The sequence below is a fragment of the Canis lupus genome, chromosome 27 (genome assembly GCF_048164855.1).
Source record: "Canis lupus baileyi chromosome 27, mCanLup2.hap1, whole genome shotgun sequence".
Taxonomy (NCBI): domain Eukaryota; kingdom Metazoa; phylum Chordata; class Mammalia; order Carnivora; family Canidae; genus Canis; species Canis lupus.
The window spans coordinates 38,772,399-38,794,897 of record NC_132864.1 but is presented as its reverse complement, the minus strand read 5'-3'; the positions used below and the strand labels follow the sequence as shown (position 1 = coordinate 38,794,897).

Sequence of the window (22,499 nt, the reverse complement as noted above, 5' to 3'; positions counted from 1 at the left end):
GACAGTGGACTGTGTGTTGGGCCAAGTCCTGTTTTATTTTTTTAAGGATTTTATTTATCCATGAGACACACACACACACACACACACACACACACACACACACACAAAGGCACAGATACAGGCAGAGGGAGAAGCAGGCTCCATGCAGGGAGCCCGACGAGGGGCTTGATCCCGGGTCTCCAGGATCACACCCTGAGCTGAAGGTGGCGCTAAACAGCTCAAACACCTGGGCTGCCCAGTCCTGGGTTTGTTGACGGTGCAGGAATGTGGCCCCTGACCTCTTGGATCCTTGAGTCCTGCGGAGGGGACGGCGATCAATACTAACGTCACTCCTCCAGAGCCAGCACTGTACCAAGTGCTCGGCAGCACTAGCTCTTCCACTAATGCTGGGGGTAAATGGCAATTCTGCCCCGGATTGCCAGTGAGAAAAGCACCGCGATGCTCATAGGTGAGGGGGGCGGCACCCCCAGGAGGTTTCTGGAATTCTTGGAGAGAGGGCCACCTGGCAGAGACTCATTCCAGAGCAGCGACCAGAGGCAGTTGCAGTGGGTCACAGTGTTCTGTCCTAGGCAGCCGGAACAGTATATACCAAGGCCAGGGGAGGAGTCAGTGTGTTGCTGGAACAGAAGCAACTTCCCTGTGGTCAGAGGGGTGTGTGGGGGGAGAGGGCTATGTGTGTGGGGAGAAGGGGGTTGAGTGGGGAGAGGGTGTGTGTGGGGAGAAGGGGGTTGTGGTGAGATGGTATGTGTGGCTGATGGGTGTGTGTTTAGGGGAGAGCTGTGTGTGGGGAGAGGTTGGTGTGTGTTGAGAGGAGTGTGTGGCGGGGGAGAGGGGTGTGTGTGGGCAGAGGGTGTGTGTGGGGAGAGGGATATGTTTGTGGAGAGGGGTGTGTGTGTGGAGAGATAGGGATGTGTGCAGAGGGGTGTGTGCGGGGAGAGGGGTGCAAGCAGGGAGAGGGGTATGAGCAGGGAGAGGGGTGCGTGCAGGGAGAGGGATGCGTGTGGGGAGAGGGGTGTGTTCAGGGAGAGGGGTGTGGGGGGCAGAGATTGGTGTTTGTTGAGAGATTTTTTTTAAAATCTTAAAAAAAAAAGCTTTAAAAAACTAAAAAAGCAAAGCTGGAATTGGGCAGAATGACATGAGGGAGGGGTGGGGCTGGGTAGGGGGAAGGGCAGGTGCCAAGGCCCTGCGGTAGGCTGGTGAGTCTAAGGAGCAGTAGGAGAAAGATTCCTGGGCTCAGAGGCCAGTTGCTTGGAGGAACAGTCTAGGCTGAGCTGTGTGATGTGTGGACTCGTGGGAAGCTGCCAGGGACCTGAGGCCTGAGGGTGTGTGTGTGTGTGTGTGCGTTTTGCACAGGCATCTGTCCCTCTGGTTGCTGTGAGGAGATGAGGTGGGAGCAGGCTGCTTAGGAAGTTTTGGAATGATCCAGTCTGGAACAATGGAACAATGGCATTGAACATGGTGAGAGAGGTCAGTATTTGAAAATGTGTTTTTCAGTTAAACTTATTTAATAAGCGCTCTGTGTCATTTACTGTCTATCAGACATGGTCCTTTTTTTTTTTTTTTAAGATTTTACTTATTTATTCATGAGACACACAGAGAGAGGCAGAGACACAGGCAGAAGAGACACAGAGAGAAGTGGGGTCCCCTCCCGGAGCCCGATGCAGGACTCGATCCTAGGACCCTGAGATCACCCCCTGACCCAGAGGCAGGTGCTCAACGGCAGAGCCACCCAGGCGGCCCTATCAGACGTGGTTCCAAGCGCTTTGCACACATCAGCTTCTTTGCTCTTCATCACAGCACCGTTGAGGCAGGCGGCCGAGAGGGAAGTGAGGGAAGGACTGCGCAGGAGTTTGCCATGGAAAGAGCCCCAGGATTTGGGGACAGGCTGGAGGGTGAGAGAGGTCAGAGCATCAAGATTTCTAGGGTAACAGCTGGAGGAGAGTGGGCAGCACTGGGGGGAACCTCCTGGTGAGGGTGTGTGGGCAGAGGGGGGTCCCCACTCAGGGTGATAATTGGGCATCACCCCATGGAGAGGGCTCAACCCCAGAACCCTGCATGAGCTCTAAAAGGGGGGCAGCGGGAGCTGGAGCGGAACAGCCAGATGGGGGGGCGGCCCCAGAGGAGGGAACCAGTGCAGGGAAGGGGCTTTAACCAGGGAGGCAACGCCGGCTGCCCTTGGGTGAGCCCTTGGGATTGGGGGGCACTCCCCTCACCCCAGAGGGAGCTTGGCTTCAGGAGAGTCCCACAGGCTTTCCCCGGCCAGCGAGCTGTAGATATGGCAGGTTGGCACCGGTCAGAAGTGGTGACCAGGTGCCCATCTTCAAACAGCGCCCCTCCGAGCGCCCCCTCTGCTGTCTGGAAACCAGCTGGGAGTCCCTGCTCGCCCGCCGTGCTGGGCATCAGCAGGCCCAGCAGGGCCCTGTCCCGATGCTGTGATTTGCCCTCACTTGTCTTACATGCTGCAGTGCTTTTCTTTTACCAGTTACAAATATTTATTTATTTATTTATTTATTTTTATTTATTTATTTTTATTTATTTATTTTTTCATTATAAAAGCAACAAATGTCCAAAAGAAAAAAAAGAAAAAAAGCAACATAGGTTGACCATGAAAAAAAGAAAAACAAACACAAAACCCCCAAAACCCAGATACAAAAAAAAAAGGGGGGGGGGCAAATCAGAAAGCTCATTGTTAGGTCTTTAGAGTGACTGCTGACACAGCCAACTGAAGACAACTGGATCTGTTGATCCAGATGCAGGACTGGATCCTGGGACCCCAGGATCATGATCTGAGCCAAAGGCAGATGCTCAACCACTGAGCCACCCACATGCCCTTGAACCTCCGTTGTAAGAAAGGACAGAAATAGGGACGCCTGGGTGGCTTAGTGGTTGAGCGTCTGCCTGTGGCTCAGGTCGTGATCCCAGGATCGGGGATCGAGTCCCACGTCGGGCTCCCGCATGGAACCTGCTTCTCCCTCTGCCTGTGTCTCTGCCTCTCTCTCTCTCTGTCTTTCATGGATACATTAAAACAAAACAAAAACAGAAATGGGCAGATGGCCTGAGGGGGCAGAAAGGCAGGGGCTTCCTGCAGGGGCCCAGAGGTGGGAGCCAACATGCCGAGGCACCTGGTCCCAGGAATTGGACCCCAGAGGCCTGGGGGCCCAGGGTGTTGGCGCCTGCCTGCGGGCTTGGGCCCTGAGGCCAGGAGGGGTCCCCAAGCCTTCTTCCTGACCTTCAGGGGGCTCAGGGGAAGTGGCTCAGGTTTCCTGATAGGTGTAGCCTGGATGTTCCTCTCAACATACTGTCCTGATGCAGGGGCAGGGGCTGTGGGGGTGTCACTCACCAGCTCCCTGCTGCTGCGAAAAGGCACCCCTGGAGTAGACCCTTGTCACCCATCCATTCTAGCCGGATGCTGGCTCCCGGCTTCCCTCCCGAACATGGGTGGGGACACGGTGCGCTGGGGCTCCCCAGCCCCTGTCATCACCGTGTCCCGATTACCTCATCGGTAACGGGGATCACGAAGGCTAGCCAGGGAGGTGGCAGGTGGCCGGGGTCCGGGGACGCTTCAGGGCGGTGGGAGGAGAGGGGGCGGGCTTAGCCTGAAGGGAGCAAGGGCCACAGGACTCTGGAGACACAGTGCTGTCCAACAGGGTGACCTGAGTGCCCTCCAACAGAGTATTTCTCTAGGAGCCACAGGGAAATGTAAGAAGGAACAACGGAATCCAATGTTCATATTTAATCCAAGCCAGTACATTCAAAATATTTCAATATGTAACCAGTATGCAAACTATTAACGAGATGCACGGAGTTTTTTGTTTTACTTTTTTAAAAAATTTTTTAAAATTTTTATTTATTTATGATAGTTACAGAGAGAGAGAGAGGAAGAGACACAGGCAGAGGGAGAAGCAGGCTCCATGCCCTGGGAACCCGTCGTGGGACTCAATCCCGGGTCTCCAGGATCGCGCCCTGGGCCAAAGGCAGGCGCTAAACCGCTGCGCCACCCAGGGATCCCCTTGTTCTACTTTTAAAAAGAAAGATTTTATTTTATTTATTCATGATAGAGACAGAGAGAGGCAGAGACACAGGCAGAGGGAGAAGCAGGCTCCATGCAGGGAGCCCGACGCGGGACTCGATCCCGGGTCTCCAGGATCACACCCCGGGCTGAAGGCAGGCGCTAAACGGCTGTGCCACCAGGGCTGCCCGCTGTGTTACTTTTCAAAGTAAGTTCCACGCCCAGCACGAGGGTCCCACTCAGACCGTGAGATCCAGAGTGGCGAGCGCTGCGGCTGGGTGCACGATGAGAGGCGTGTGTACAGCGGGCCACATCTTGGCTCGGACCGGCCACTCTCCAGCGCCCGACGGCCACCATCTGGGACCGCACAGGTACAGGTGGAGACACAAGTCCCAGTGTGAGAGCCAGGTGACGACCCGGAGGCCCGGGGTGCTGGGGCTCAGGGCCCAGAGGCTTAACTGTGTGAACTCCTTTGAGGGAGAGCCTGCACCAGCTGCCCTGTACAGGTGAGGAAACTGGGACACCACGGCTCGGGGACCCTGTCGCCAGTCACCCAGCTGGCGGGAGAGAGCCAGGGTCTGTGTGTAGGGGACCGGTGCCTGCCTCTCGTTCCAGCGTCTGGAGCTTTTCATGCCCCCCACGGGGCGGGGGGCTCTAACCAGGCTTCCCTGGGTCCCAAGGAACCTTCCCGCCCAGCAGCAGAAGCAGCCCTGGCCCAGCAGGAACGGGGTAGGGGCGCTGCTCCCGTGAGGGGCTCAACACGGGGGCAGCAGGGCCGCGTGAGTGACAGTGTGAGAGGAGCCCACCAAGAGGCTTGGTTGCCAGATCCCGACTCAGGTGCCCCCCACTATCCCCGACTTGTCCCAGGCACTCTCCAGTGCCCCAATCCCTACCCCCCCCCCCCACTGCAGGGAAGTCTGGCCAGTCCTGCCCACTCCTGCTCCTGTATAAATAACCCGAAGTGACTTCGGTCTTGCTTACACTTCTCAGAATTAGTGAGAAGCAACCTAGCTCCCCTTGACACCTGCGAGTCGTGGTGACTCTCCGCTGGGCCCCTGAGGTACAGCACGCGGCCCCCACCCTCAGCCCCTGTCCCTGCACAGCCCCCTCCTCCCACCCCATCCCCCCTCCTCCTCCCCACCCCCTGGGACTCACTCGCCCCTGCCTACGTAGTTTATGTGAATCCCCAGCACATCTCCTTCTACTTGCTATTTTTTAAGCATCGACATTATTTTCAGGTCTCTTCATGTTGATCTTAGTAGATCCTAGTTCATTTTAGGTGCTCTGTGGGATTCCTTTATAAATTGTTTCATATGGTGGGACGCCTGGGTGGCTCAGTGGTTGAGCGTCTGCCTTCGGCTCAGGGCGTGATCTCTGATGAGTTTCCGGATCGAGTCCCACGTCGGGCTCCCTGCACGGAGCCTGCTTCTCCCTCTGCCTGTGTCTCTGCCTCTCTCTCTGTCTCTCATGAATAAATAAAATCTTAAAAATATATAAATAGTTTCATATATCATATTTCAGTCTTTAATTACACGTTGGAGGCGCCCTTGGGCAGTTCCCAATGCTCTGCAAACATGTCAGAAAGTTCCTCTGGGGCATATACTCCACAGCTAAATTGTGGATCCTGGAGGGCCACATACCCAGTCACTGCTCCTACCCCACAGCTCCCCCAGTGACCCGAGGTCGGTGCACAGGGCTACCAGGTTCACTCACATCATTGCTTATATTTGATGTCAACTGACTGTTACTCTGTTGGCTGCTCTGGTTGATGGAAAATGCAGAGCATGTCTTCAGACTCTTCCTGGGCGTTCGTGGGCTCCCCTCGGGGCAATGCCCCATCCGTCCCTTTGATGTTTGGTCTCATAGTGGCCCCTATGAAACCCTATATGGGTTTCCCATATACTCTAGTTACTAATGCTCTGATGACAAAGATCTTTTTCTATCCTGTCACCCATTTGTAGCATTTGTCCACGGTGTCTTTTTTGTTCCAAGTGGGTTTTTATTTTTATTTATTTATTTTTTAAAGATTTATCTATTCGTGAGAGACACAGAGAGAGAGGCAGAGACACAGGCAGAGGGAGAAGCAGGCTCCCCGCCGGGAGCCCGATGCGGGAACTCGATCCCGGATCCCGGGATCACTACCCGAGCCGAAGGCAGGCGCCCACTTCTGAGCCACCCAGGGATCCCCAAGTGGGTTTTTAAATGAAACCTAATTACATACGGTGAAATGCATAGATCTCGGGCGTTCCATCCAGTGAGGTGTGACTGATGTCTACGCTCGGGGAGAGTTTGCAAGTTCCATCGTCAATACTGGGAATCAGTCTTTCTTCGTTTTTCTGCATTAGGTATTAGTATTTTATCGACCTTGTGCGGATCCGATTTGGGCTCTTGCGTAACGTTTGTTGCACGAGGGACGTAGCTTGCTCCCGCCGGACTCGCGGCTGCCGCGGCCCGGGGCCTGCGCTCGGGCGCCCCCTGCCGCCCATTGTGACGCCGCCCGCGCGCCGGGTCCCCGAGGCCCGCAGCGGCGGGGGGACCGAGCCCCCGGAGCCATGGCCGAGGCGCAGGAGCTGCTGCTGCAGCTGCAGAAGGACAACCGCGACGGGCGACTGCGGAAGCAGGAGCTGGAGGAGCTGGTGCGCGGGCTCGAGGCCGAGAGCGAGAGCCTCACCGGGCGCCTGCAGGGTCTGCGCGAGCGCGAGCGCAGGTGCGCGGGGGTCGGTCCCACGGAAGGCGGCGCCCGCGGCTGGGCGGAGGGGGCGGCCGGCTCGTCGGTTCCTCCTCCCCGCCCGGGCGCCAACCTCCGCCCTAGGCCGGCGGGGCCTGGAGGGTGGGGACCCACGACGGGGAGGGTCAGCACCCGGCACGGGCTTCCTCGGCCGCGCTCGCGGCTGGCCTTTCCCGGAGGCCGCGGGGGCCCGAGCGCCGTGGCGCCGCCTCAGTTTCCCCTCTGCAGCCTGCAGCGGAAGCGAAACCAGGCGGCGCGGGCCCTGCGCGGGGAGGCGCGCGAGGCGGCGCGGGAGGGCGCGGAGCGAGCGCGCGGGCTGCTGGAGGCGGCGGAGCAGCGCAAGCAGGACCTGGTGCGGGCGGGGCCCCGGGTGGGGTGCGGCGGGGGGGCCCCGGGTGGGGTGCGGCGGGGGGGCCCCGCGTGGGGTACGGCGGGGCCGCGGGTGGTGCCCGGCCCCCCGCGAGGCCGGGGTCTCCGAGAGGCCCAGGCAGCCCCCTCGACCCCACCCGCAGGAGCAGCACAACCGGCAGCTGCAGGAGCAGTGGGAGGAGCTGTCGAGTCAGGTACACTAGGGGGCGGGCCTCGGGCTCCGGCGTCCCCGAGGAATCCCTGGGGTCCCGCCGCCCAGGACAGTCCCCGCCCCTCCAAGCCCCCGACCCCGCGCTCACAGACCCCATCCCCAGCTCTTCTACTACGGAGGCGAACAGCTGAGTCAGCAGCACGCAGAGCAGCAACTCGGGACCCAGCTGATGGCGTTGCAGGTGTTTGGGTGGGGGGCCCTCCCAAGACGCGAGCGGCGGCGCGGGGTGGGGGGCATGACAGTCTGGGGGCGGGGGCGGGGGCGGGGGCGGGGTCGCGGGCGCCCCAGACTCCTGACGTTCCTTGGATCCGCCGGAAGAAACAAGTGGAGCTGGTGGAGGCCAAGCACGCCGAGCAGGCGGAGAGCCTGCGGCAGGTGCGGGCGGAGCGCGGGGCCGGGCCGGGTGCGGGGCGCAGAGGCTGTGCTACCCGGGGCTCATCGGGGCTCCCTCCCCCCAGGGCGCGCAGCGGACGGAGGAGGCCTGGGCCAGCTTCCAGGAGCAGAGCGGCGTCCTGCAGGTACCGCCCCTCCGCCGAGAGCCGCTCCGGCGCCCCCAGCCTGCGGCGCCCCGCCGCGAGCTCCCCCGCGGGTCCTGAGGCCTCGCCCACCTCCCCAGGAGCTGCAGGCCAAGGTGATGGAGGCGGCGGCCGCGCTGGACGCCTCGCGGGGCGGCGCCGAAGTGTAAGCGGCCCGGGCCGGGGTGCGGTGGGGCGACGGCGGGGCGAGTCCGGCCGCCCACCTCGGCGCCCTCCCGGCAGGTGCGACTCCCAGCCGCGCCGGGTGCAGGACTGCGCGGGCTCGCTCATGGAGGAGGTGGCCAGGGCCGACTGCGTGAGCGCGGGCCCCGGCGGGGCGGGCGGCGGGCGGCGGGCGGGACCGCCCCACGGGGCCCACCCGCGCCCCCGGGGCCCCACCTCCCCGAGGGCCCGCCCCCGACGGACTGGCGAGCCCCCCGCGGACCCGCGCGGCGGGGGGACGGGTCCCTCCCGACTCGCGCCCCGCGGAGCCCGCGGCCCCGCCGGGCGCCCAGCTAGACGCGGCTCCCTCCCTCCGCAGGAGAGGCGGCTTGTCGGTGGCGCCGGCAGGGCGGGCATCAGGTGAGCCGGCGGCGGGCGCGCGGGGCCCGGGCCCACCCCTCGGCTCCCCCGCCACCGCCCGCCTGTCCGTCCGTCTGTCCGTCCTTGGGTCCGCAGGTGCTGGGCGCGCGGCGCGCTGCAGACGCTGCTGCTGCTCCCGCTCGGCTTCCTGGCGCTGCCGCTGCTCCACGTGCTGCGGGCGGACCCCTGCGCGCTCCGCGGGCTCCCGCGCTGCGGCTCGGCCTCCGCCTGGCGCCGCCTGCGCTACACGCTGTCCCCGCTGCTCGAGCTGCGCGCGCGCGGCCTGCTGCCCGCCTAGCGCATCACGCTGGCCGCGGCCGCCCGCACCTCGGTGTCCCGTGTGGTTTCTGGGCGCCGGCGGGGGCCGGGGAGACTCGCGGGGGGCCGTGCTGACCCCCGGCCCAGCGGCCCCGGCAGCTCCGGCTCGGCGGCCGCGGGGACTTCGGGCGGCTCGTGCGCCTGCAGCGCAGCGACCCTCGTCCGGCGCCCGCGCCCGGGCCTCGCGCCAAGGGCCCCGGCAGCCCCCGCGGCCGCCCCAGGGCCACCTCGCAAGGGGCCAGTACCTTAGCTAAGCTTGCCTTGCCCCCCCACACCCCGCGGGCGAGCCTGGGGGCAGGGCAGAGGGTCGGGTCTCCCGGGGCGCCGGCGCGCATCCCTGGGGGGGCTCTCGGGGTGCGGCCGCCGCGGCCTCGTGGGATCGTCGTCCTACGCTGAGTGCGAGTGAGGAACCCGGGGCGGGGGGGGGGTCTTGCCTGCTGCACACACCGCCCTACTTTGATTCTTTACGCTTTTTGGTACTAACATTGTTCCGTGGACTCGTACTCGTTGCGGGGGCGCGCGCACGCCACCCTCGGGGGTTTGGGTTGTGGCCTCCGCAGGTTTTCTTATTGATTTGTAGGTGTGAGTTTTTTTTTTTTTTTTTTTTTAGTCTTTTTGGAGTTAAGTTTGTTTATGTAACCCTGTGTATAAAGTTTTATCAAATTTAGAAATTCTGGGGGGCGCCTGGGGGGCTCAGTGGTGGAGCGCCTGCCTTCGCCCGGGGCGTGATCCTGGGGCCCGAGGATCGAGTCCCGCGTCGGGCTCCCTGCAGGAAGAAGCCTGCCTCTCCCTCTCCCTCTCCCTCTCCCTCTCCCTCTCCCTCTCCCCCTCCCCCTCCCTCTCCCTCTCCCCCTCCCCCTCCCTCTCCCTCTCCCTCTCCCTCTCCCTCTCCCTCTCCCTCTCCCTCTCTCTGTGTCTGTCATTAATAAATAAATAATCTTTTAAAAATAGGAATTGTGTGTTTTGTCCAAAAAAATACATTCTTGTCTAGGAATTGTAATCTTCTCCTGTATTAAATACTTTCAATTGGTGTAAACGTTTTGTTTGTATTATATTCGTTATAACAGTTTGTTGCTGACCATTTTGTTGATCGATTCATGCATAGACGGGCATTTGGGTTGTTCCCACCTTTTGGCTGTGGTGACTAATGCTTCTGTGAACATCGGTGTGTAAACATTTGCTTGAGTCCCTGCCTTCACTTCTTTTGGGTATAGGCACAAACGTGGGATTGCTGGGTTTGAGGACGAACCGCTAGATGGGGTTCCACATTTTACATTTTCATCAGAAGTTCTGCATCCTCACCATTTGTATGTATGTATGTATTTATTTATTTATTCATTCGTTCGTTCGTTCATTCATTCATGATAGACACAGGGAGAGAGAGAGGGGGGCAGAGACACAGGCAGAGGGAGAAGCAGGCTCCATGCAGGGAGCCCGATGTGGGACTCGATCCCGGGTCTCCAGGTTCACACCCTTGGCTGAAGGCAGGCACCAAACTGCTGAGCCAACCAGGGATCCCCTTTATTTATTTTTTAAAAATATTTTACTTAATTCTGGGACGCCTGGGTGGCTCAGCAGTTGAGCGTCTGCCTTTGGCTAAGGGCGTGATCCTGGGATCCGGGATCGAGTCCCACATCGGGCTCCTAGTGGGGAGTCTGCTTCTCCTTCTGCCTCTCTCTCTCTCTCTCTCATGAATAAATAAAATATTAAAAAAAAGATTTTACTTAATTCTTTGAGAGGGACAGAGAGAACAAGAGGGAAAGGATGAGAAAATCTGAAGCAGACTCTGTGCTGAGTGCAGGGCTGGAGGGAGGAATCCATCCCACAACCATGACACTGTGACCCTAGCTGACCCCAGCTGAGCAACCCAGGCGCCCCGTCTTGCTTTTTAAAAAACTAAAAAAAAAAAAAAAAAAAAAAAAAAAGAATAGGCCTCTTCACAAGTGTGATTGTGTGTGTGTGTGTTTTTTTTTTTTTTTTTTTTTGGCTTTCAAGTTTTAGACATTGCATTATCTTTTTTTTCTTTCTTTTTGTTTTATTTTATTTTATTTTATTTTATTTTATTTTATTTTATTTTATTTTTAAAGATTTTATTTATTTATTCATGATAGTCACAGAGAGAGAGAGAGAGGCAGAGACACAGGCAGAGGGAGAAGCAGGCTCCATGCACCGGGAGCCCGACGTGGGATTCGATCCCGGGTCTCCAGGATCGCGCCCTGGGCCAAAGGCAGGCGCCAAACCGCTGCGCCACCCAGGGATCCCTTTCTTTTTGTTTTAGATTTTATTTTTATTTTAGAGAAAAAGCATGAGCTGGGGGTGGGGTGGGGTGGGGTGGGGGGTAAAAGCAGAAGGAGGGAGAGAATCTCAAGCAAGGTGTGCTGAGCAAGGAGCCCTGCTGTGGGGCTCAGTCTCAGGACTCAGATCATGATCTCAGCTGAAACCCAGAGTCTGACCCTTAACTGACTGAGCCATCCAGGTGCCCCAGGCATTATCTTTATTTTTTTTTCTAAGTTTTTGTTTGAATTTATCTTATTTTTTGGGGGTTGTCTGGGTGGCCGCAGTTGAGCATCTGCCTTTGGCTCAGGGTTTGATCCCAGGTCTGGGGATTGAGTCCTGCATCGGGCTCCCTGCCAGGAGCCTGCTTCTCCCTCTGCCTGAGTCTCTGCCTCTCTGTGTCTCATGAATAATGTTGTTGTTGTTTTTTTTTAAGATTGTATTTATTCATGAGAGAGAGAGAAAGAGGCAGAGACACAGGCAGAGGGAGAAGCAGGCTCCTCGCAGGGAGCCGGCTGTGGGACTTGTTCCTGGGTCCCCAGGATCAGGCCCTGGACTGAAGTTGGTGCTAAATGGCTGAGCCCCCCTCCCCCCTGGGTTGCCCTATCTTATTTTTTATGATCTGTAACTACACAATCAAATCTCTGAAATAAGACATTTTATTTTTGTTTTTTTTTTATTTATTTTTTAAAATTTACTTTATGATAGTCACAGAGAGAGAGGCAGAGACACAGGCAGAGGGAGAAGCAGGCTCCATGCACTGGGAGCCCGATGTGGGATTCAATCCCGGGTCTCCAGGATCGCGCCCTGGGCCAAAGGCAGGCGCCAAACCGCTGCGCCACCCAGGGATCCCTGAAATAAGACATTTTAGAGAAATCTCTTATACCTCTGCTCTCTACCCTGTTGCCTACACTCCCTTACAAAAAAAACAGACTATTTTAATGGACTCTCCTTTTTTACCCCCCTTTTAAGTAAAATATACAGTCAGAGCTCTCCCCTTATTTTTTTTTAAGATTTTATTTATTCATGAGAGACATGGGGGGATAGAGGGAGAGAGAGGCAGAGACAGGCAGAGGGAGAAGCGGGCTGCCTGCAAGGGGCCTGGTGTGGGACTCCATCCCAGGACCTCAGGATCCTGCCCTGAGCCGAAGGCAGCTGCTCTACCGCTGAGCCCCCCAGGCGTCCCTCTCCCCTCTCTTAGGTGAACCCCACGAGCCACATGGACTTCTCTGCTCCTCTTTCAGCCCCTGGCTCTGAGCAGGGCCAGATGAATGTCTCAAATGCAATGATGTGGGTGGATTCTCAGGCTTTGCTAGAGTACCTCTGGGCATCTGCAGGCGCCTGGCTGGCTCAGTGGGCAGAGCTTGCGGTTGTAAGTTCGAGCCCCACACTGGGTGTAGAGATTCCTTAAAAATAAAATCTTTAAAAACAAAACCAAACAAAAACCAAACAGGAGTATCTCAATGAGGAGCCTTCTGCAAACACCCATGTATTTCGCCAGACAGTCTTTTGAGATCAATTCCTAAAAGTGGGATTGTGGTCAAAGGGTAATCCCACACTTGACAGTGCCGGATACTGCCCGGATCCCTCTTTGGCTTGGACTGTTTTCCATTCCCACCATCATGGGTAGGACGCCCCCTTTCCCCACAGCCTCAGCCATGGTGCATATGGTCACACGGGGAGTCTTGTCAGTCTGAGAGGTGAGAAACGGCACTTGAGTGTGGCTTTTATTTGCATTTATCTTATGATCAAGGTTGGGGATATTTTTATATTTCAGGGCCAATTGCCTTTCTATTTCTGTAAATATCATTTGCTTACCTGAAAAATTCAGGACTGTAGGGTTTTCTTCTCCCTCAGTTGCCATTTTGAGATCCTTTGTAAATATTTACTATTTGCCTTGTACTTTGTTCATGGTGTTCGTTTGCTATCCATACGTTGTTTTGTAACAATTTACTTTCCTGTATCGATTTTGGATTTTGGTAGGAAAGTTCTCACTTCTAGGTTATTGAGGAAACTCACCCACATCTTCTAACATTTGTATAATTTCGTTATTTTTAAATTTATTTATTTATTTATTTATTTATTTATTTATTTATTTATTTATTTATTTATGATAGTCACAGAGAGAGAGAGAGAGGCAGAGACACAGGCAGAGGGAGAAGCAGGCTCCATGCACTGGGAGCCCGACGTGGGATTCGATCCCGGGTCTCCAGGATCGCCCCCTGGGCCAAAGGCAGGCGCCAAACCGCTGCGCCACCCAGGGATCCCCTCGTTATTATTTTTTTAAAGTCATCTCTATGCCCAACGTGGGGCTCAAACTCACGACCCTGAGATCAGGACTCACATGCTCTTCCCACTGAGCCAAAGTGACCCTTGTGTGGTTTCTTAGCTCACATTTCAACTTCTGGTCTATTTCAGACTTATTATAGTTTATTATGTGAGGCTGTTCCCCTTCTGTAGAAATTTTAGGCCTGACTTGTCAATTTCCATTAAAATATCTGGGAATGTAAGTTGAGTTTAGAGAACAATTTGCAGGGAATTTAGTCTTCCAGTTCTCAGGCATAATTAGTCAATATCCTGTTTTTTGTTTTAGATTTTATTTATTTATTCATGCTCTCATGAATGCTCTCACACAGAGAGAGGCAGAGACACAGGCAGAGGGAGAAGCAGGCTCTGTGCAGGGAGCCTGACGTGGGACTCGATCCTGGGTCTCCAGGAACACACCCTGGGCTGTAAGGCAGACGCTGAACCGCTGAGCCACCCAGTCATCCCAATATCCTGTTTTTATTTCAGCAATGATTTGCATTTTTTAAAAAGATTTTATTTATTTATTCATAGACACACAGAGAGAGGCAGAGACACAGGCAGAGGGAGAAGCAGGCTCCATGTAGGGAGCCCGATGCAGGGCTTGATCCCAGGACTCCACGATCATGCCCTGGGCCAAAGGCAGGCGCCAAACCACTGAGCCACCCAGGGATCCCCTGATTTTTTTAGTGTAGAAGTCTCACACACCTTTACTTTTTTTTTTACACCTTTACTTTTATCCCTAGGTATTTTATGGTTTTTGGATGTTGTTAAAATGGTCTACTAGAGTATTAAAAATTTCATTTTCCAACTGTTCATTGGTAGCATGTAGAAATACAACTGACTTTTGTATATTAACCTTGTGTACTGCAAAATTGCTGCCCTTCCTTATTAGTTCCAGGAACTTTCCTGTAGATTTCCTCAGGCTCTTTTTTTTTTTTTTTTAAGATTTATTTATTTGACAGAGAGAGAGAGCAAGAGAGTGAGTGTACAACAGGGGTAGTAGGAGAGGGAGAAGCAGGCTCCCCACTGAGCAGGGTGCCTCATGCAGGACTCGATCCCAGGACCCTGGGATCATGACCGGAGCCAAAGGTAGCTGCTTAGTCACTGAGCCACTCAGGCGCCCCTGATTCCTCAGGATCTTATAGACAATGTTAATGTGCACCAAGTGGGAGGTTTCTCTTCCTCCTTTCCAGCCTATGCCACTGCTGGCCCGATTGCGCTGGCCACCCCCACCCCAGTACGATGCCAGTAGAGGTGGTGGTAATGGGCAGGGCACCCTTGTCTTGCTCCAACCTTGGGGTGGGAGGGTCACCTTGAATATTTCATCGTTAACATGTTAGCTGTGAGTTTTTTTCTCAGATGATCTTTATCAGATTGAGGACATTTTTTATTTCTAGTTTGCTGAGTATTATGTGTGTTCAATTTTATCTAGTGCTTTTCCTGAACCTACTGAAATTATATTGTTTTTCTCCTTCAGACTGTCCATGTGAATTGAATGACACTGATTGCTTAGTGAATATTAAGCCAACCTTGCATCACTGGGACAATACCCACGTGGTCATGATGGTCTTTTTGATTTTTAAATTTTTTAAAAAAGATTTTATTTGTTCGTGAGAGACACACACACAGAGAGGCAGAGACACAGGGAGAGGGAGAAGCAGGCTCCCCATAGAGAGCTCGATGCGGGAATCGATCCCAGGATCATCACACCTGAGCCAAATGCAGGTGATCAACCACTGAGCCACCCAGGCGGCCCTTGACTTCCTTCGTAATGCCAATTTGACAAGTGTTTTCACAGATTCTGGTTTAGGATAACTTCTGCTGTGTATGAATGTATTTCTATCATTTTATAATGTATTTATCCTGCTTTGTCTATGCTGTCCCCACCCTTATCTTCTAGTTGATCTTTCTCCAAATTACACCCTATTTTCTGGTATCTTTTTAAAAAATATTTTATTTATTTATTCATGAGAGACAGAGAGAGAGAGAGAGAGAGAGACAGAGGCGCTAAACCACTGAGCCGCTGAGCCACCCAGGGATCCCTAGTTCTACTCTTCTAATTCCTAAACATCTAGGGCTCCTCCAGCTAGCTTATGGCTGTTGAGCCCTAACTCCATTCCATGCGGAGAACAAACACATGCTGCGCGATGCCGAGAGTCGCGTCCCGGCCCAGCAGCCAGCCGGCCTGTGGCGGCGGAGGGGACGCCGGGGCTGTTGCTGTTGCTGGAGTGTGTTCTATAAATGGCCATCAGGTCAGGCGCGGGGTCGGTCTCCTGGGTTCACTTTCTTGCCAGTTGTTCTATCGACTGGAGGGAAGGCTGTTAAAATGTCCAACTCTGGGGCAGCCCGGGTGGCTCAGCGGTTGAGCGCCTGCCTTCAGCCCAGGGCGTGATCCTGGAGACCCGGGATCGAGTCCCGCATTGGGCTCCCTGCACGGAGCCTGCTTCTCCCTCTGCCTGTGTCTCTGCCTTTCTGTGTGTCTCTCATGAATAAATAAATGAAATCATAAAATAAATGTAATAAATAAATAAATCATAAAATAAAATGTCCAACTCTAACCGTGGAATTGTTTGAATTCTGTCAAATTTTGCTTTATGAATGTGCACAAACTGCAGGCAGGAAGTCCTTTTTCTCTGCGTTCTCTACCTTAGGGTTATGGCTTTATTCATAAGTGCCTCCTCCTCAGCACCTCCTTGGTTCTTCCTCCCTCATCCACTTTGCAATCCTGTGTTTGACTGCAGTGGTCAGTCCGCTGATACGTAACATCACTAAAGATGCCACCAGACCAGAGTCCGCTGTCACAGGGTTACTCTGTCCCATTGGTTATTTCTTCCTCTTCTTTTCCTGCCTTCTCTCGATTTTTTAAATTACATATTGGCTTTTTTTTTTTTTAAATAATTTTATTTATTTTAGAGACAGAGTGTAAGCAGGGGGAGGGGCCGAGGGAGAGAGACTCTCAGGCAGACTCCAGGCCGGCTGGCGCAGAGCCCAAGGCGGGGCCCGATCTCACGACCCTGAGATCATGCCCTGAGTGACACTGAGAGTCGGACGCTCCACCCACTGAGCAGCAGGTGCTCCTTGGCTTCTTTCTAATATTCTTTTATACTGCTCAGGACTCAACTATGCTTCCTGAAGTGGAGTATGTTTCTCATCGACTCCAGAATCCCACCGGAAGCTGATCCGCACTTCTCCTTCAACTTTCCTTTTTGGTTTTCTGGTAATTTCGTTGTCTCATTGATTGGTTTTCTCTTCACCTATATCTGCCTTTTAACTGCTCTTTTGCATCTTTAACTTTAGTGACTTATTTCTAGTTGCTCTGTGTCATCTCCTTTAGTTTGGGGTCATTACTCCTGTCTGCTTAAGGTAACTAGAGGGCCGCAGTGGGTGGGAGTAGATGGCCGTTGGGGGCCGGCTGCACAGGGGTTCCAGGGTCCCAGAGCAGAGCCCTTGGAGACGGGAAAGGGCCGGAGCAGAGGCAGGACGTGGAGCCCTCCCTGCGCTGACGAGCGGCGGAGAGACACGGATGGGAAAGTCGGGTGGCCGCTACGGGAGCTGGAACAGAGCGGCGTTACCGTCAGTGCGTCCGCGCTGCGCTGAGTCACGTCTGTGAAGCTCACAACTGGGCCCCTGGGCACCCAGAGCCTTCCCGGCCGGCCACGCTTAGCCTTCCTTGTCCCTCCACTGCCATGCTCCCTTCCCAGCAGATCCAGAATCACCCCTTAGCTGAGCGTACACCTGGACTCCGCACTTTTGTTGGTTTTTATTTTGTTCACATTGGTTAAATCTTAAGTTGAATATAATTTTTTATACACAAGAAAATACTTCATGTACCTATGCCGTAAGACAGGTAGGGAATGTGTTGGGAATGTGTCTGGTGCAAATGAAGTATTTACACCCATGCACGGAGTGTCCTCAGATGATTGTCATTTCGGCCTCACATGTCGTATGTGGGTCATGCCAGGAAGGAGTAGATTGCCAGGCTCTGCTTGGAGTACTTTTGTCCTATAAAAATAACTCCAGTGGATGGAATGACGGGGCCACTAGTAGTTCACCCCTTTGACCATGCATGGCAGCCAGGGTGGGGATGTGCTCGCTCGGCTCCATGATTGTGGGACGACGGCTGGGGGTGGCCACAACAGCTGGTCTGGCTCCACCCTTAGTAGGGGATATCGTTCTGATAGTACTGGATCATGTCATAGGTCCGGCTCCTGGAAGGAGAGCAGAGGGAGGCTGCGGGGGACTGTCTGGTTCTGGGGCCCTTCACCCTTCTGAGTCCTTCATGTGTGCCCAGAAAGCTGCACTCAGGAGGTGCCTTTTCCCCTCCCTGAAGGTGCAAATGCAAATTTGCAGCCCCTCTGGCCTCCCTGCCAGCCCCTCTTCAGGGACACTCCTTCTCCCACCAGCGACCATGGCTGTGTGAGCCCCGTTCTGCTCTGTCTCCTGCTGGGACTTCTCAGCCAAATACCTGCCCTCGGTCCTGGGCCTACACCCTGGACCTGGGGATCCATCGAGAGGAGCTGTCCCTATTAGGTGCCACTCTGGCCCCTGGCCTGGCATGTGGCACACAAGTGAGACCCTGTCCTCCTGTCCCGTCACACCTCCTAGCACATGCCTTACTCTGCCAACAAAACAATCAGAAGAGACCTCCCTCATCCTGCCCTCTTGTCCAGGTCCCCATGCTTGCCCTTGAGTTACTTCCTGTTTCTCTGCTCCTGTCAGGCCCACCCTGGGCGGCTCGCGGTGTTCCTCTTAGATCCCACATCTGTACCTCCAGGGGGACAGGGTGGCAAGCTCAGCTCCAGGTCCACCCAGGTGCACAGCCCAAGCTGTGCCTTCAGAACCAGAACCCACCTCTTCTCACAGCTCCCCTGTCATAATGGCCAACTGGCCTGGTCCCCCTCCGCCCTGCCTGTCACTGCCCAGGCAGCAGCCGGAGGAAGGTGCGGAGAAGCAGGGGTGGGGCCAAGGCCTCTCAGAGCTCGCTGTCTCCTCACCCAGCCTGCTGGGCTGTGCTCACCCCTCACCACAGCTCACTTGGCCTCACAGCCTGGGCCCCAGGTGGGAAACTATGTCTTTAGGCCTCTGTTGGGTGTTCCCCTCGGCAAGTCTTGGCCCCTCTAACCCAGTACCCCAACACTCTGCGAGGGCTTCCTTCAGGACTTGTGGGACAGAGAGTCCCCTGGGACAGCAGCATCCTCGTCACTCAGCCCCGGTGCGGCCCCGTGCAAGTGCCCAGTGAACACTGGTATGGCAGGTGGCCCCGGAGGGGACAGCGGAAGGGGACTCACCTGTTGCTGAGGAAGCAGCTCTGAATAATCTTCATGATGAAATTTGCAGCCTCTCTCTCCGTCATGTTGGGGCTGAACCTGTGCCTGGGGGCGAGGGCCGTGTCAGGGCTGTCACGGGGTGGGGTGGGGGGCGCACCTCACCCTCCAGGCTGCCCTCACCATGGGATGTGGTCTTGCAAACAGACTATACTTAGCATTTGTGGGAATTTGTTCAGGGGAGGGTCAGCCCAGGGAATGTTCCCTTTTGGAACAGCTGTAAGGGGCAGGGACATTGTCCCCAGCTGGCTCTGGCGGACCTTCCCTTTCCCTGGGGGAGGACCAGCATGGGGTGACACTGCTGCAGCCTCAGGCCTGGAGGCAGGGGCGGGTACTGCCTGCGTCCTTGAGAAATGAGGGGATCCCTGGGATGTCTGCAGCCCTGGCGTGGGGAAGGTGCCTCACCCAGGAGCCCTGTCGGCTCTGGGGTTCCCAGGAGTGCTCTGGATAATGACCACATTTGCCAGCACTCAGGAGGCTCCCACCTGGAGAGGACAACTGCCCCACAATGGGTTACGCGTCTGCCCAGGACCTACTTCAAAAGCTTGATTGTCTGGCCCCGGAAGCAGGGCAGGCCCGTGTCCAACATGAGAGTGACCAGAGAGACGACCGCATCCATGTAGGGCCTGGGGAGAGGCAGGGAAGGAGGCGGCTTGAGCAGGGTGGTCCTGCCCGCAGTCCTGCAGCCCAGCCCCCACCTGACAGCTGCACACTGCGGCCCGGCTCCCTGGCACCTCCGCGGTCACCAGGGCAGCCCCCTGCGGCAGCTGGGCTGCTCACACACCCTTGAACAGGCTGAGTGTCCTGCCTTGGCCTGCCCACTCAAGGCCTCCAGCCATGGTTTCTGTGCCTGGCTGAGGAAGCGCAGGCGTGCTGTGCGAACACACCCTGACACTGAGTGGGCGTGATGCAGGCTCCAACAGACTCTGGGTTAGAGTTCAGGTGTCACAACACTATTGTGTGGCCTTGGCCGTGTGCCACTGAAGCCAGGACAGTAAGTCTTCAGCGTGCAGCCTGGGAGATGGCAGATGCTCAGGTCGGGTGGGGGTGAATGGGGAGCTCAGAGCGGGGAGCCCAAGGTGTTAGCAGGCAAGGCCACGACCCAGGAGACTATGGAACATGGTGGGACACTGACCCCCAGGGCAGGAAGTCACTGGCACAGGCTGCCTGGGGCCAGGAGGCAGCCTCTAGCACCTGCCTTGCTCTTTGTCTCTAAACTGCAGCCCCTCCATCCACAAAGGGGCCTGGGAAGGTCCCATGGGACCTCTGAAGGCTAGCCTGGCAGGCTAAGTGGCAACCAGGACTGATGCCAGCCTGCCCACCCTCTTCCCCACTGTCTCGGTACCCCACCCCCCGCCCCCGGGCCTTCCCTGGGGCTCACCGCACAGCCAGGTAGCCACGGACACACATCTCCATGAACCACTTGAAGGGTGTAGCCTCCATCTTGCCCCCCATGATCATCACCATCTCATCCGTCAGCTTGATGTCTGGTTCCCAGCCAAGGTTGCCGCCCGGTGAGCTTTCAAACATGAAGCCAAAGTCTGCAAAACCCCCAAAGCCATTCTTGATAGGATCAGGTGGTAGGGCAAGATGTGGGCGTGCCTCAGCCACCGGCTCCCCATACCCCACGAGCTGGCCACAGGCCATGTTTTCTTGGGGATAGCAGGGGTGGGGGTGGGTGGGAGGGGGCGTGGCAAGCAGGCAAGAGAGAAAAGAGGAAGTGGAGGTAGGAAGCCAGGCTGGAGCAGAAATGAGGCTGGCCCTGGGGCTGGGAGAGCCATGCTCTGCCCAGTTCCAGTTTCGGATGTGGTCCTGCTGCCACTTGCCCCCACAGCCTGGCAGCCAACAGCTCGTGCATGGAACCCTGACCTGGACCCTTCCTGGCTAGGTGACCCCAGCATGTCTGGCTCTTCTGTGGGGTGGGGATTGTCATCCTGCCCCAGGCTCTAGGGAGTGAAGGGAGAGGAGGAGGGTGGCCCTGGGGCCCGGCTGACCGATGTGGATGATGTGGCCCTTCTTGTCCAACATGATGTTGCCGTTGTGTCTGTCCTTGATCTGCAGCAGGAACAGCAGGAGGCTGTAGGCAGCCATGCTCCGGATAAAGTTGTAGCGTGCCTGTGCAGAGGGAGCCAGGTACTCATGGATGGCCCCCAAGTGCTGCACCTCCTAAGGCTTCGGAGGCGTTCTCCTGCCTCCCTGCCTGGGACCCTGAGGCTTGGGGGTGTCCTCTGGGCCCTTGTTTCCAGCCTTGGAAGCAGAGATCAAATCAGCAAGCCAGATCTTAGACACAAAAGGGATGAGTGACTGCATCTGGGCATTCAGGGGCAGCATTCCATTCCTCCTACCCCCACAGATTGGCTTCCTCCTGGGGAGTCCACCTCCAGGTTCCTTTGAATCCCAAGGAAGGTTATGGGGTACCCTGGTTTTACCTCCAAATGCATAAGGACTCAGAAAAGCAGGTAAAAGGGGAAGCAGGGTGCTGGCCCAAAGGCAGTGCTGGGGGTGGGTGGGATGGAGAGTGCCAGCAATCTCTGGTCTGGAGGCTGTCCTGCTGGTCACCTGCTGGAAGGCCAGGGTGGACTCGTCCCCATACTGGCGTGTGAAGTAGTCGTACATGCCGAAGTCTGTCTGGCGGCCCAGCTGGTCCCGAGAGGTACAGTCGGGGATGCACTCAATCACTCCGCACTGAGGAGGAAGGGCCAGGTGCTGAGGCCTGCAGGCATGGGGAGTACCCTGCCCCAGGCTCTTGCCCAGGGGAACTTACCCCGGGGGCGGTGGCTACCACCCGGTAGGGGAAGACGAAGAGGTCCAGGCCAACCAGCTGGAAGATGTTCTTAAAGAGGTCAATAATCTGCAGAGCCAGCATGTCCTGGAGGCCAGGGAGACATAGAGGTGCCCTATGTCTGTGCTCTAGTCCACCTGACCCCCGGCAGCCCTGCCAGTGAGGAAGGAGGGAGGGAGGCCACAGCAGAGCAGGAGTCTGGAGTGTCTGGCCTCAAGGATCATCATGCTGGGCTGGACCATCTGGCACTGGACTGAACAGAGCCCGTGCTGTCTGGTGGGGGATGCAAGTCAGGGGCTCCTGCTCCCTAGGGCAGTTCCCTCTGGATGGCCAGGGGATGCACAGTGGGTGGGAGCTGCTGGAGAGGGCCCTGGGTTTGGCAGAAAGCCCGTTTCCTCCGTGGCACCTCAACTTAATGTGGGAAGCCAATCTCTGGTTTTGTCCGCCAGGTGCAGCCCCACAGGGCACCTGGAGCCTCAGGGAGGGCAGGGCTCGCTCGGTACCTGCCGGCAGTCGTCTCCCACTTTGAAGATGGCCGCCTGCCACGAGATCTTTTGGCCATCAGCCTCGTGTGCGCCACACTCATCCTCTGCGTCGGAGCGGCACCGCAAACCTGCACATGGGGCGGAGGCAGCCTGTTAGCCCGGAGGCAGGGAGAGGCCCTCTGTGGGGGCCGGGGCAAGCCCTGCTCACATGCCTAGAACCCTAGGAATCTAGGAGATGGTCTCTGCAAAGCTCCAAGGAGGCCGACAAGGCCCAGCAGACACCCGGCGTCAGTGGGTGGAACCACAGGGCCAGGGGTCTCTTCCAAAGAATGTTTAAGCTTAAATGAAAGTGAAGATAGAGCCCCCTTTTCACTAGAAGTGGGGGCCCAGGTATGCTGGGATTAGTGGCGGGCACTCTACACTGGGGGGCAGGAGTGTGTGTGTCCACACCCTAGGGTGCCTGGGAGGATTTGTGTACCAGAGTGCAGGGAAGGCCATGGAAGGCACGTGTCCCCATACTGGCAGCGGGGCACTCCCCCTTTTTGGGTTGACTAGGGTCCCCCCAAATTCATGCCCACTCAAAACTGCAGAGTTG

The 22,499-nt window shown here is 56.3% G+C and overlaps 2 protein-coding genes across 2 annotated transcripts in view; one reads left to right on the top strand and one right to left on the bottom strand.

The window, feature by feature from the left end:
- The first annotated feature begins 6,517 nt into the window (after positions 1-6,517).
- On the top strand, positions 6,518-8,502 carry TMEM191C (transmembrane protein 191C). The gene is made up of 9 exons (XM_072803636.1): positions 6,518-6,716; positions 6,966-7,089; positions 7,250-7,300; positions 7,421-7,498; positions 7,636-7,692; positions 7,776-7,835; positions 7,934-7,998; positions 8,076-8,148; positions 8,374-8,502. The coding sequence occupies exons 1-9, from the start codon at positions 6,562-6,564 to the stop codon at positions 8,416-8,418; spliced, it is 708 nt and encodes a 235-aa protein (XP_072659737.1). The 5' UTR covers positions 6,518-6,561; the 3' UTR covers positions 8,419-8,502.
- Positions 8,503-17,054: 8,552 nt separating this feature from the next.
- The window catches only part of PI4KA (phosphatidylinositol 4-kinase alpha), a 118,768-nt gene continuing 113,323 nt past the window's right edge, over positions 17,055-22,499 (bottom strand). The window contains exons 48-55 of the mRNA XM_072803635.1: positions 21,923-22,032; positions 21,402-21,506; positions 21,197-21,322; positions 20,632-20,752; positions 20,019-20,178; positions 19,174-19,263; positions 18,602-18,685; positions 17,055-17,521 (exon numbers count right to left, since the gene is read on the bottom strand). Of these exons, the coding sequence (XP_072659736.1) occupies positions 17,470-17,521; positions 18,602-18,685; positions 19,174-19,263; positions 20,019-20,178; positions 20,632-20,752; positions 21,197-21,322; positions 21,402-21,506; positions 21,923-22,032 (848 nt within the window). The 3' untranslated portion in view covers positions 17,055-17,469. The remainder of the gene's footprint in view (positions 17,522-18,601; positions 18,686-19,173; positions 19,264-20,018; positions 20,179-20,631; positions 20,753-21,196; positions 21,323-21,401; positions 21,507-21,922; positions 22,033-22,499) is intronic.